General features: G+C 48.9%; 1 protein-coding gene across 1 annotated transcript; it reads left to right on the forward strand.

Moving 5' to 3' along the window:
• The first annotated feature begins 614 nt into the window (after positions 1–614).
• SLC39A3 (solute carrier family 39 member 3) lies at positions 615–13,363 on the forward strand. Its single transcript, XM_061572913.1, has 3 exons — positions 615–837; positions 7,330–7,607; positions 8,012–13,363. The coding sequence occupies exons 2-3, from the start codon at positions 7,395–7,397 to the stop codon at positions 8,840–8,842; spliced, it is 1,044 nt and encodes a 347-aa protein (XP_061428897.1). The 5' UTR covers positions 615–837; positions 7,330–7,394; the 3' UTR covers positions 8,843–13,363.
• The last annotated feature ends 1,242 nt before the right edge of the window (positions 13,364–14,605 follow it).

A 14,605-nucleotide genomic window follows, 5' to 3' on the forward strand; every position in this document is an offset into this window, starting at 1 on the left:
GTATCGCTGTTTCTCAATGTATATCTTATGAGACTCTACATCTCTATGTCTCAGAGTTTACGATTTGGATTGTCCGTAGTTTGCATTGCGTGACCACAATCTCACGACTGCATCTTGTCTTTATTTCCCATTTATGAAGGATATGCGTGCATCGGCCCTTTGATGTTCTTATGCGGTTAATGGTGACACCAGTGTCTTCGAGGAGGAATATCAAAGCCACAATGTTTGGATCTCAAATGATGTGTCTATTGGGGACATTCAAGGGCATTGTCCCACTCTGTTGGGTGAAACCACCCCCACAAGGCCGCCCAGACCGCACGAGGCACCGATCGACTCCAAGCATTCGCACTGTACACGCACGTGGGGCCGCACTGTACGGCAGCGGCCATATTGGGCAGGGACAGCCATCGCTGTGACATCATCAGCGCGCGACCTCGCCGTATAAAAAAAATGCCCGGAAGATTCCGGCTCGTGCTGCGCCTACCCCAACGGTGTCCCCTACCCAAGATGGCGTCGTGTTGTCTGCGTTACTGGCGCGGGTTGTGCGGAGCGGCAACCATGTTGGGTAGGGAAGTGCCGCGCGCGTCACGCGTTTACGTGGGGGGTGCGTCTTTGCTCGGGGTCCGGTCCGTCAGGGGCTGTGGAGTATCCTTGTGGCTCGGCCGCGTTGTTTATAAGTGGCTCTTAACAAACCGGAGAAGCCGAGGTGACGTCTTCAACTAAAAATCAGCCACGTGTTTTACTTGTGCCCGCAGGTGTTCCAATGTTCAATTCAGTCACCGTTACAGATCGAAGTGTGACGGCTGAGCCAGGTGATAGGAAGAGTCGCTCGTACACGTGAGTTCAATGACGATTCGCAACTCGGACACACACGGTCTCTTAGTAATCACAACACGGGGGGGGGAGTGTGTCTTCATGTTGTATGTGAGCAGGACACCCAATGTCTCTTAGTAATCACAACACGGGGGGAGGGAGTGTGTCTTCATGTTGTATGTGAGCAGGACGCCCAATGTCTCTTAGTAATCACAACACGGGGGGGGGGGGGGGAGTGTGTCTTCATGTTGTATGTGAGCAGGACACCCAATGTCTCTTAGTAATCACAACACGGGGGGGGGGGGTGTGTCTTCATGTTGTATGTGAGCAGGACACCCAATGTCTCTTAGTAATCACAACACGGGGGGGGAGTGTGTCTTCATGTTGTATGTGAGCAGGACGCCCAATGTCTCTTAGTAATCACAACACGGGGGGGGGGGGGGGAGTGTGTCTTCATGTTGTATGTGAGCAGGACGCCCAATGTTCTTAGTAATCACAACACGGGGGGGGGGAGTGTGTCTTCATGTTGTATGTGAGCAGGACGCCCAATGTTTCTTAGTAATCACAACACGGGGGGGGGGGGAGTGTGTCTTCATGTTGTATGTGAGCAGGACGCCCAATGTCTCTTAGTAATCACAACACGGGGGGGGGGGGGGGGGAGTGTGTCTTCATGTTGTATGTGAGCAGGACCCCAATGTCTCTTAGTAATCACAACACGGGGGGGGGGAGTGTGTCTTCATGTTGTATGTGAGCAGGACGCCCAATGTCTCTTAGTAATCACACACGGGGGGGGGGGGGAGTGTGTCTTCATGTTGTATGTGAGCAGGACGCCCAATGTCCTTAGTAATCACAACACGGGGGGGGGGGATGTGTCTTCATGTTGTATGCAGGGGGGGGGGAGTGTGTCTTCATGTTGTATGTGAGCAGGACGCCCAATGTCTCTTAGTAATCACAACACGGGGGGGGGGGGGGGGGTGTTCTTCATGTTTATGTGAGTAGGACACCCAATGTCTCTTAGTAATCACAACACGGTGGGGGAGTGTGTCTTCATGTTGTATGTGAGTAGGACACCCAATGTCTCTTAGTAATCACAACACGGGGGGGAGGTGTCTTCATGTTGTATGTGAGTAGGACACCCAATGTCTCTTAGTAATCACAACACGGGGGGAGGGAGTGTGTCTTCATGTTGTATGTGAGCAGGACACCCAATGTCTCTTAGTAATCACAACACGGGGGGGGGGGGGGGGGAGTGTGTCTTCATGTTGTATGTGAGCAGGACACCCAATGTCTCTTAGTAATCACAACACGGGGGGGGGAGGGAGTGTGTCTTCATGTTGTATGTGAGCAGGAGGCTTGACGAGGCGTCGGTCGGGTGGCTCAGATCGAGATCCCGGATCCCGCGAGTATCAAACATTTACTGATTCTGAAACGGAGATCGCGAGTTTAAATCATCCCTCCGGGGTCGATACAGCGAATACCATTTCTGTGGGGAAGTCGGCAGATGTGTTGAGAGGCTGGACCCCGTCAGGAGGAGGACATCCGCCACTGGCTCTGGGGGAGGTCAGCGCCGATGCATCGACGATGCTCGTGGCTCAGCACCGCGAGGGCTGCCGCGGTGTTGCGATATTAAGATTCTGTGTATCGTACGATGATCCTATCGTTAGTGTTGTAAAATATCGTGGTTATTTGCCCTCAATTTACTTAAATATCTGCACTAATGTTTCTAGTCATTGACAAGTTTTAAACATTTTACTTCATATGAAATGACAATCACATTTAAAATACCAATTACCCATTTAAGTTAGCGCTTTGCAAACGTGTTCTAGTTATAGACAGTTTAGTAGGTGAATGTGTTGCTGTGACGAGTGATGCGGGTGTGGATGAGAACTTGGTGGACTAGGAGCCTTTTGTAGTAGCGATAAGAGTGACGATGAGGAGAGCGAGTGACTTGGTGAATGGTGGTGGATCTTCCATCGCCTTGATCTCCGCTTCACTCTCGATGGCGATCCGCCGTGGTGACCACTGGGTGCTGCACCAGAGTTGTTTACTTTGTGTAGCAGCAATAACTCGCTTACACAGGAGTATCATCATTGTTTGGAGTTAAGGCTTTGCATGGAACAACAACTACCTAATTGCCTCCTGAAGTAACAGCCATTCCACGACACAGCCCAGGTGGGACTGCTTTGCCAAGCAGATTGATGGTGTTACAATGGCCCAGCGTGAGGGTCAGGTCGCCTTTTGAAGGTCTGTACACTCAGAATGTACCATCATATGATGGGAGAAGCCAGCCAGCCTGACGTGAAATCATTGGCGGGTGGTGGTGGCGGCAATGCACGTGGCAGATCGCACACGCCTTGTCCACAATCCCTTCCCGTGGGTGTTGAGGAGGAGGAGGAGTCGTTCCCTGGCTTGCTAGGAGAAGTTGGTACAGCAATAATGTGGACTCCACCATGTGTATGTATGGGTTGTCTTTGGGTGCTGAAGTTTCCTCGCACATGTAGACATTAATTCATTGGCTGACAACACCATATACACTTGCTTGTTTGCCCGTCCAAGGACGGAAGCTGTAATATTTACGAAAGAATTGAGCACACTATAATTGTATCTCGTGTACATTTAATGGCAGTGAATCTGGCACAAAACGAAGTCATAAAACGCCTGACTTAATGTCACTGTAGCACTGTATATAACTGACCTTTAATTTGTTCAAATTCACTGCTCTGATACTTTATTCTCTTCTGTTTTCAGTCGCTGGGGTTGAAATAAATGGGAATTCGATCCAATATCTGGAAAACCACCGAGAAACGTCTATTTTACCATAATGTAGAAGCATAAATTAGACTTACCTTTTGTCTCATGTGCTGAAGAAATAAATAAAGACACCAAATCCACTTTGTTTCTGCGTATAATTATTAATTAGATTCACTTTCAATAAGGAAACGTCAAACTTAAAGCGAATTTGCGAACAAAAAATTCCGTTCGACCTTCTGCTGCGTGAGTGTAAAAATCCACCGGCTCATGAATATTCATGAAGGGGGCGGGGCGGAGTGCGGCCAATGGCGGAGCCACATTTTTCAGGTAGAGGGGCAACCCCTCCAGCAATGAAACATTATAGAGGATATTAACTTTAGTATTATACAGGAGTTGTTAGTAAGGACTTGTTCCTTGCTTTTTATTCGACGCGTGTGCGGCGATGGCGCAGCCATCGATCGAGGGTCGAATTCGAACCGCGTTGTGTGATCGGCATCGCGCTCGCTGAAGGTGAATGCCGTCATTGAAGTCGTTTCCTGGATACGCCAGTGGGTGCGGCATGTGGGGTGACGTCACGCGCGTGACACACAGACATTCTTGGCTCGTTCTAGTAGTAATAGAGGTATGCAGAGGTTGGGCTCGTCGCATGAGCTACCTTCCCGCTCGTCCGTGGTTCTTCCCCGTGCCTCTGTCATTCTGAAAGAGAGCGAGCGAATGCTGTGTGCGTTACAAGTTGAAATCATATTCACTATCTTTCATTTTAGTTGGACGAGACCAGGTTTTTGTCTAACAACATCCTATTACTTGATCATTTCTCAAAAGAATACAGTACCTAATTGGAGATTATGCGAACATATGTTTTGTAACTATTTTGATTTGGCAACAAAAGGCTCCGTATATCCTTAAATATCTTATCTGCATTCTTCATGCAATAGAATCAATGGAAATGCGATACTGTGCTGTAATTGCATACATCATAAGACTGAAGTAAGCGTTTCTGTGACTGATCAGTCCTTGTGATCATAGCCAGAACTCAAACCCACAGCAGTTGCCAAGGGCACGGCTGAATTATAATTAAGACTCTGGGTCGGGTGTTGTGTGGATCTTTTAATCAATGTGGGGGAGTTAGACACCGCATATCTCTCTGGAAGTAACAAATGAAATGCCAGTTTTGCCCATATGTAATGGCTCCAAAGTGATTCACAGTATTCCAGACTTCTCATGACTCAATGTCTTTGTGGATATCAATAACAGTATTGTACTGTGTACTGCACTGCAATACTGTGCTTATGACCACATCGCCGGGAACGTGCCCAATCCCATCACATAGGGTATTGGGCCAAACCCCGGACCACGGTTCCTCAACGTTCGATTGGTCAACGCATGCTCCATAGTCAACAAGACGGTGCTGATCCATGATCTGATCAATGATTGTGGACTCGATATATTGGCCATAACCTGGGTATATGACAATTCACCGGATGAAATTAAGCATGAGGCTGCACTTAATGGATATGCTATTGTACATCAGCACCGTCGCGGGAAGCCTAGCACCGACAGCCCGCATGGCAGTGGGATAGCACTGATTCACCGTGAAGACGTGCGTGAAAGTCTTGAGTGACTCATTAACAATCATGTAATTCGCTGCTGCTTGTGATAATAACAAACAGCATGCGGGGCTTACGATCGCTGTCATCTACTGCTTTAGGAATTATTTTACAAGCTTTCTGGTCTGCAAGACTGGGTCACTTGGCTTCACTTTACCCGTGATCAGCAGGCACACTCAATTACGCTTCCGCACACGGGTCACATGACAGATGTGGCGTCACAGCTCACTTACCGTGCAAAATATATGCATTATTGCGTCCCTCCCCCCCCCCACAAAAAAGTCTATTTTTTAATGTTTGCATGGTGTACAGTCTGGAAAGTACCCACTTGCCAAATTTCAAGTTTGTTGCATGTCGGGAAGTACGCTAAACATTTTGAACAGACACACATATTCACAAATTTCCCTTTATATATATAGATGAGATTTTTCAGTAGTCAAGGTGGTGACCGTCTCCTGTTGGCAACGCTGTGTTGGTGGTGCCATCGTTTGTGTCAGCAGTGGAGTTTTCCACATTCCCCTGGCAGCAAGCTGTTCTTGACCATGCCAGTGCCGTGTTGAATTGCCACAAAGCGCTGCTTCATATTTTGACAATCCTGCACGGACAATTAAATTAATCATATCTGGTGGTGCTGCTGCTGCGCTGGCAGTGGTGCACAAGCACAACTAACAACTCAACACATTCGTCAGTAATGCTGTTATAGACTCAACACATTCGCCAATAACACAGTTATAATCTTAACACATTCGTCACTTACACTGTTATGAAGGTAACACATTTGTCAAAAACACTGTTATAAACTGAACACATTCGTCAATAACAGTGTTTCTGTTTATGAGGTGTCAGTCAGGTCGGTGGGTGACTGAGCTCTTCCCAAAGTGCGTTCACATTTCCACGACTTTGAACTTACAGTTCAGTGACTATAAACACGTGGGCAATTATTCCTACGTGCGCACATGATGTCAACTAATGTTTGACTGCAATTCAGAGAAAAATCATTTGTCCAACTTTGTCGGCAAGGGGAAAATACTCAAACCACTGGTGTCAGGTGTGCACTGGGTCACACTGACCGCTTCATCCACGCTGGGATGGTGGCGATGGTGAATTCAGTTTTGTGTACGTGTCAAACCATCGACTTATTCCATAAATAAGCCACATTTTCTAAAACCACAAAGAGCTTAGAAACGACACCCCATGTATATGATGATGATGATTTAGAGATGTTGACCGCCGGGCTCTCATTGAGTGGAACCGTCTTAGAGCCGTTGACTCAAGTTCAGATCCTGGTTGGAGGCCGACAATCAATCGTCCATGTAAAAACACTCAACACATTCATCAATAACACTGTCAGTAACACTGTTATTGACAGTGTTATTGATGTGTTATTGACAGTGTTATTGATTAATTGATGTAAGTCCAAAGTTGTGGAAGTGTGAACGCACTTTGGATAAAGCTCAGAGCCACCCACGGACTTGACTGCCATCTCATTCTTAAACGGAGAAGCGTGAACAAAATGTGTAAGGTCATCCTTGACAGCGGCGGAGGGGATCGCTGCCAGGGGTTTGAGTATGCTATACAACCGGCCTCTATCCCTAACCCCAACAAATTAGAGCCCTTGCTCTTAATGGTCTTGCCAACCGGACCCTGGCTCTCCTCTTGGCCTCAATCCCGCCTCAGTCACTTGTAATATCTGCCCCCTCTCACATTGTCCACGTTTGAGTTTTGTGCTCAGAGTGCCATAGATATGGAAACACTGCATAGATATGGACACGCATGTAACATATATGCTATGGAAAGATTTCCCTGACCCCTGTTCTGGAAGTGTGGAATACCCATTACCCTCTCGAGCCATCGGTGGAGATGAGCAGTTACTGTTTTGCGTCACAACGCACTATGACCACATTGACTTACAATACCACGTGTTTGACCTTCGCTTACGCACTGGCCAGGCGTCTTGAAGACGTGCGAGTACCCACACTTCTCGCGACACGCAGATTGCCAATCGACTCTTGTAACCAAATGATCCTGCTGTGGTGGACAGAGATGGAAGGATTTTAGAAATTATACGTTTTGACTGCACGCCTTGCCCGCCCGCAAGGCGTTTAAGTGTCTCGCGTTCTTTCCGCCCCCCTCCCTCTGCCACCCCCATCCCTCGCAGGCGCTGACGATCGATGTGCCAAGCCCGAAGCGGCCCCCCCACTTCACCTTGCTATCCGCGCCACAATGGCGGCGTTGCTGCTGCTGAAGGCGCTGTGCGCGCTGGCCATGTTCGTGCTCATGTCGCTGGGCTGCCTGCTACCCGTGTGGCTGCTGCGCCGCGCGGAGGCGGCTGAGTCGCGGCGCGCCCGGCGCCTCATGGCGGCCGCCAACACCTTCGCCGGTGGCGTCTTCCTCGGCACCTGCTTCTGCGCCCTGCTGCCCTCCGTGCGCGAGAAGGTGCGCTCGCAAAACATCACGGGGCCGGCGGGGCCGACGGTGGTGACGGCGTCGGCGGTAGTGAGGGTTATGGTGAAGGTGGTGAATGAGGGTGACGGTGAATGTGGCGGTAATGATGGTGGTGATGGTGGCGGTGGTGATGGTGGCATTGGCGATGGTGGTGGTGATTAAGTGAGTGAGATGGTGAATGTGGCGGTAATGATGGTGGTGGTGATGAGTGAGGGGCAGCTGGCACTTGGGGTTTCCTTCGAATATTTTAGATGAGATGTGATGTAAAGCACTTGGAGTTGCTCAGACATTCAAGTAAAACGATCGTTATTCCATTATTACTAGCGACGCCGATTCTAGCGATGTGCTGCCGCCCATGGCAATGACTATTGGAGCGTCCTCCCCCTCCTATCCAGGCCTTCATCGTGGGGAAGGCGATGGGCCTCCCGGATCAGTACCCCCTGGCCGAGTGCTGCATGGTGCTCGGCCTGCTACTCACGCTGCTGTTGGAGCAGCTGGTGCTCGTCTGCCGGCGCTCCGAGCCACCCCCGCGCGCCGCCTACGTGGGGCTCGACTCGCTCGACGGAGACGCCGGTGCCGACTCGGACACGGAGGCCGAGGAGGAGGACGCCGACGAGGCCGGGTCGCCGGCGCCGCTCAAGCACGTCCGTCCCCCGCCCGGCCGTCGCCAGCAGCAGCCGCGGCGCCACCGCCACCACCGCCACCACCGCCAGCAGCCGCAGCATGGGCACGGCCACGGCCACTTGGACGCGGCCGAGCTGGCCGAGTCGAGCTCGCTGCGCCTCGCCGTGCTCGTCCTCGCGCTGTCGGCGCACTCGGCCTTCGAGGGTGTCGCGCTCGGCCTGCAGGAGACGGCGGCCAAGGCCGCGGGGCTGGCGGTGGCGGTGGGCGTGCACGAGACGCTGGCGGCGGCGGCGCTGGGCGCGAGCATGGCGCGCGCGGGGCTGGCGCCCTGCCGCGCCGCGCGCCTGGCCGCCGCATTCTGCGCCGCCATCCCCGCGGGTGTCGCCATCGGCACCGCCGTGGAAAACGGCGCCGCGGGGCTGGCCGGCGAAGCCGCCTCGCTGGTGCTGCAGGGCCTGGCCGCCGGCACCTTCCTGTTCGTCGCCTTCCTGGAGGTGCTCGCCAAGGAGATGGCGCACGGGCAGCGCGACCGCGTGCTCAAGGTCGCCTTGCTGGCGGTCGGGTACGCGCTGCCCGCCGGGCTGGCATTCATGCACTGGTGATGCGCGCGGTGCCACCGCCGCCACTGTGCTGGTTACAACCCGGCACGCCGGGACGGGAGACCCGTGCGCGCCGGTCCTTCGGCGTGGCCTCGGGTAGTTGTGGAGAAAAAAAATGGATGACATTTCATGTTTGCACCATTCTCATAGCGCAAGGCTATCTTGAAGGAAGGTGCTGCCGTGTTTCACAGGCATCGTCTGCAGTGGTTTAAAAGTATGGGGTGATGTTGCTCCGTGGTTTCACGCATTTAAATCATTTGCAAGTAATTTTCGGAACGTGGCAAATTCGGACCGCGACGCCACCACATGCTGCCTACTATTTCTTGAAAATCGTCACAGGATATTCAATATCCACTGCGATGCAGGTGGACCACAAGTCCAGTTAAACACACGCGCAGTAGCAATCGGGAGGGCAAGCAAATGTTTCCATGGCGGTTGGAGCGCATAACCCGGAGCCCTTTATTTCTTATTGCTTGTTTAAATGCGTTACCTGGGTTCTGCTTAGAACAGCCAATTCCCAAAAAGAAGGTCGCGAGTTTGAATCCAAGTATAGGGGGCGGTGGACAGAATTCAATGTTTTATCCATCCTGGGTCAAAAGAATGTCACCTTGTGGAAAGCTGATAGGAGTTGTCCTTTGGAGTCACTGGTCCCACCATCATCATCACCATGCACGATCAATCCACTGCTGGATGAAGGCCTCGCCAAGCAGTTGTCATTTTACACGCTCCCTGAGAGGGAAATATCCACCACGGTACCTGCACACGATCCGCTTTCATCGCTACATCTCCTCGCGGACGTGCTCTCTAGCGTGTTTCCCACCGGAGGGTGGCATTTACACCGCTGAGTCTGGCAGATGAGCACCAGTGGTGACTTGGTTGAGCAGGGAAGACACATTGACCGTCTCAAAGCTGCCTCTTTCATTATTACACCAAAGAGCCTGGCTGTTGTCCTGTTTGGTCGATCGCTGACAGTCATGGTGAGGTTGTACCACGGATCTGGAGAAGGAAGGCGCTTTCCTACAATGTGTATTTGTATACATTTACCTGCTGTCATTTCACATGTAATGGATACTGAGTATTGCTCTGTAGACACAAGGTAGACATGTCCCTGTTGCATATTGGGGGACGAAGTCACTTGCGCAGTCACTCCTAGAATAGAGGATGAATTGTGCATTATTATTGTTTTCCACATTTTATTAATATTGCGCAGCGTATGAAACAAGGTGTAGGAGTCTGTATGGAAAAACTCTGATCCCTCAATGGCTTTTTTACTGCTGGTACTGTAGCACGCCATAGCGGAACAAAGCTCGCTAATGAACAGTAGCTCCCTGGGCAAGGTAGGCAAGGAAGTCCACGTTAAAGAAAGACAACCCATAAAACGTAATAATGCAAGAATACTAATAATAATGATCGTACGAGTGTCCATATCGTACCCATAACATAAGGAAATGTCTCCACTAAGATTCATCTTTACACTCCTACTACACAATTTGGTTTGATGAGGTCTGAATGCAAATTCGATGTGTGCAATATAGTGGATTGTGGGTAAATATATAATTAAGGTGTGGCCAAAATAAAATAGTGCTCCTGTCCAGAGCATTTGCCTATTTGAAGTAAACCTTGGACCGGTTTTGACTTTATTTGGGTCTCATCAGCAGAGCGTGTCTTCCACCAATGCCCATGGGAGCTCTCGACACGTTCGGATCTCTGGCTCAAATGACCATCTCAACTGCTTACGGAATTCTCACATGTTAGAATTTTTCCCAAATTTATTAGTTGTGTTTCCGGCATAATGTCACGAGAGGATGAATCCATTCACAACTCTGACAGGGCAGTGCGTTATCCCCGTGGTAGAGAACGGCCTATAGAAAGTGGACATCACAGAGCTCCCTCTGAGATGCCTTCAAGTGGCCTCTGGTGTACCCATCATGGGGGCAGTACATTCCTACACGCCCTGCCACTGAGAGAAATGTTCGTCGCAAGACAGTCAAACTCATGTATTTAATTCTCAAAGCTGGAATAGGCAAATTTAATCACGGAATAAATGTGGTCTTTGTGTGCAGTTTTTGACCGGGCTGAGGCCGTCGACTAACAACACTTGAGAACCTCTGATCCATGTGCCACCTTTACAGATCTTTTTATGCACTGTATATGCGGTTTAATAAGCATTCAGATATTTTCAGAAGGATATTTATCTCTGAGTGGATTAATGGAGGGATGGAAGTTATCTAACATATGATAATTTCCTTTTCATTCACAATCAATGTTGCTGATTATTCTCTTGCTACTTTACTGTCGGTTGTAAGGGTCACTGTGTTAAACTTTTTAAAGTTTACTCTATAAACGTTACTCATAGTTTATCATTTGGCTATTGACTGTGTTTACAAATTAATCATTTGAAATGATGTACAGCCGTCTGGAAAGAAAACATACGGTACTGGTATGAGCTTGTTAATTTGTTTACAACGTTCCTGTTGGTTTTGTTATTCTGGGTGTTCTTATTTACAATTTTAAATAGGGTTTTAAAAATAGAAAATTGGCTAGGTGTTGAACAATTCATTTCAACAGGCGATTGGATGAATTGTCACGATTTGGAGTCGTTCGATTCGAGCCTCAAGCAATTTTGTCTCGTTTTTTATTGTCTCATTGGTTCTGTTTACCCCGAGTGTTATCGGGGTCTTGTTTGTTCCATTAACCTAAATCTGTAATATCCTGTGGAGCACACGTGGCTCAGTGGTACAGCAAGCGGAAGGTTGAAGTTCATATCCTGATTATGGGTTCACTCAGCTCATCAATCATCTACTGCACACGTGACCACGAATGTGAATCGCTTGTCCCTAGGTCTCTCATCTCGCGATATCTTGTTTCTTTCTCTCTTCTCGCTAATCTGTATTTCCTCATGTCCCAGCTAGCCAGATTAATTATTAGCAGGCCATAGCTCAGCGGGCCCCTCCAAAGGGCCTACATCTGGCACACCATTTGAAGAGCCCTGGCCTAAAGGGACATGAACATGTAATCCACATTAATTATAAATACATTTCTCGGACGCACAATTCGATGCGTGTATTGTGAGCACAAGACTCGATCTGGCATGTAATAATTGTAATTCAATGCATTTACATGTTAAATAATTTGTTACATGCCCAATAAATATGTAATGGATAAAGTTTGAAATATTTTTATGGACTGTGGGGACGATTGTTTGGTCACAAATATATGCCACTCCTAAACTTGTTTTTGTTTACTTCACAATAGTCGGTGCCGATTGGTGAAAGCAGGGACCATAAACGTGGGAGGGTAATACAGTACAACAATGGATGTTGCTGCATTGCCCTCTGTTGCCTGCAACATAGTGGCGCAGCAGCCTAGAACAGCTCTGTACTCGCCTGTCTCGTGCGTTGTGATCGCCCATCCAACTACTCTACAGGCTCAACCCTACTTAGCTTCCGAGATCCAGCAGGATGCGATGCATTCCTGGTTATTGTCGTTGGTTAATCATGATAACATCTTGAGATTGGTTTCATAGGAAAAATGTGAACAGTGAAAGTGTATGTTGCATAGCAATATAATGTTGCTACAGAACTCCAAAAAATCTGCGGAGATATGGGAATGGGTTTTTCGCAGATTCCGTAATCTGCGATGTTAATCTAGAAAATCCGCGAGAAAAAATGGTGGACTTTGAGGTTTTAGCCACGCGTCTCCATAAATCCATGAGAAATATATGGATTATAGAAGCAGGGAAGCACGTAACGATACTCCAGAGCAAATTGTCAGCACAGTGACATCTGTTTATATTGTTCTCTCCCTGTATCTCCATGTGTCTCTCTGTGTCTTTGTCTCTCAAGCACTTCAAACACATCTCCATTGTGACTTTTACCTCAAACAAAAGGTAAATGCCATCGCTGGTGTCTTGTGAAAGAGGCATTTTACTTGGCAGATTACAGGAGTTTTTAGCTGCCCTCCAAATGTCCCCAAGTTCTCAGGCGTTTTGATTTTCTCCTCCGCAGATGACGAAAGTTGCAGTAAACCGCGGTTGCCACAGATTTTAGAATTCCCGGATTTATTGGAGTTCTACTGTAATCGTAAAACGAGTCGTGGTATAAATAAACAACGTGGTGCTTATTGTTTGGTATTTGTAATACTAATATATACTACTATGGAAATAGTGGATGCATTGAATTTAGTCTGAATTTTACAGTTTATAACTGTATTTCTGTTGTAATTATTTTAGATAACTTGGAACAATAGGCTCATTGTTTACCATTAAAACTGTGAGCCGAGGGCAAGGCTATCAGACACTTCCCAAATGCCGGTCACGCTATCAGACGTCAAATACAGCACGGAGGTTTCCTGTGGCGCCTCGTGGCAGGGCCTGCGCTGCAAGATTCGCAACGCCACTGGACGGACGGCCACGAGTGGTGAAATAAACCCCAAACTGTTCTCAAAGGTGACGTGGCATTCGTGAAGAAATGGTGTGGATGTAAATAAGGTACAATCTTGTTATAAAACCATCCCATGTCGATACTGTGTTGTCTTTATTGCACTTTTGTCATATGTCTTAACCAATTGAATTATATTGGACATCTGTGGAAATAATGGACAACTAAAAATAGCCATATAGCTCATCGGATTCCTCCAGTATATATAAATATTATGATTCATATTCTGATCAACATGATACTCTTAGAGGAAGAGATCTCCCCTGCGCCCCTGTTACAGTCTGCCAACTCGGTGCGTCTCATCCTGCCGGCGCGTCGCTCACCTGTCTGTCCCCCGCTGTTGTTGGCAGGCGGCTGCCTCAAACTGCGTCCTTCACGAGCCTCCATATAAAGTCGATCTTAGCACCGCTGGTACCAATGATTGTGTACTGGAGATGCTTAATAACAGAGGGATATGTTTAGAGTGGATTTCCACGTAATTGGCATTCAGCAAATGGTTGTTTTCCCCCCAAACTGCGTCATCCACCCTTCACTTCACACAGCCAATTAGGAAAGTCGTCACGTGACGAGCAAGCCTACCAATGTATTACTACAGCACCGCCGGCGTGTTGGAGACCAATGGGTACGACGTTTCACTCATAGTTACAACCAGCAGCAGCATCAGGTAGTAGCCAGAATTAATAAAATAAGGCCCAGTACTTGGAGGACATTTTTTGCACATTCTGCGCTGCGTGCGCCCTCTGGTGGTGACCGTGTTGCTCTCGCGGTACAATTTGATGATGACTTTTATACAGCCGATTAATTTTAGTCCCGAGTACAGGAGTACTGTTAAGAAGAAGCAAGGCGATTGTCGCTGTCGCCTTTTCCCCTTTGGAGACGAACGGCTTCTCTACGGGCCCGTGTCTCCTCTCGTATGGCCGGACGTGCAGGGTGAACGCCGAGTTTGTGTTACACCAGGAGGAGCCCGCGGCACCAGGAGGAGGCACCAGGAGGAGACGCGGCGAGGACCGCAGCGGTGCCGCACGGGCGGCGCGTTCGTTGCTGTGGTCACTGGGATTTTGCTCCGGGTCCTTTCCCCCCCTCCACATCTAGAATCAACATTACGCGTTTGGAGTGTTTGGCTGCTTTACATTTCCGCATGATGAGCCACTTTGTTGAGCTATCGCTTGTGGCCAGGTCGCTTCTAAAGAAGCGCTACATAGCTCAGTGGGTCTCACCTGGGTAAAGTAAAAAGTGTTTATCGTTTCAGTGGTCGTGGGAGCCCGGTACTCCCACAGTAACATCCTCTGTGGGGGTTTATTGTTTACCACGTCCATTGATGCCCACA

The sequence above is a fragment of the Lethenteron reissneri genome, chromosome 51 (genome assembly GCF_015708825.2).
Source record: "Lethenteron reissneri isolate LAM-NWPU_2019-01 chromosome 51, ASM1570882v1, whole genome shotgun sequence".
In the NCBI taxonomy this organism is placed as follows: Eukaryota; Metazoa; Chordata; class Hyperoartia; order Petromyzontiformes; family Petromyzontidae; genus Lethenteron; species Lethenteron reissneri.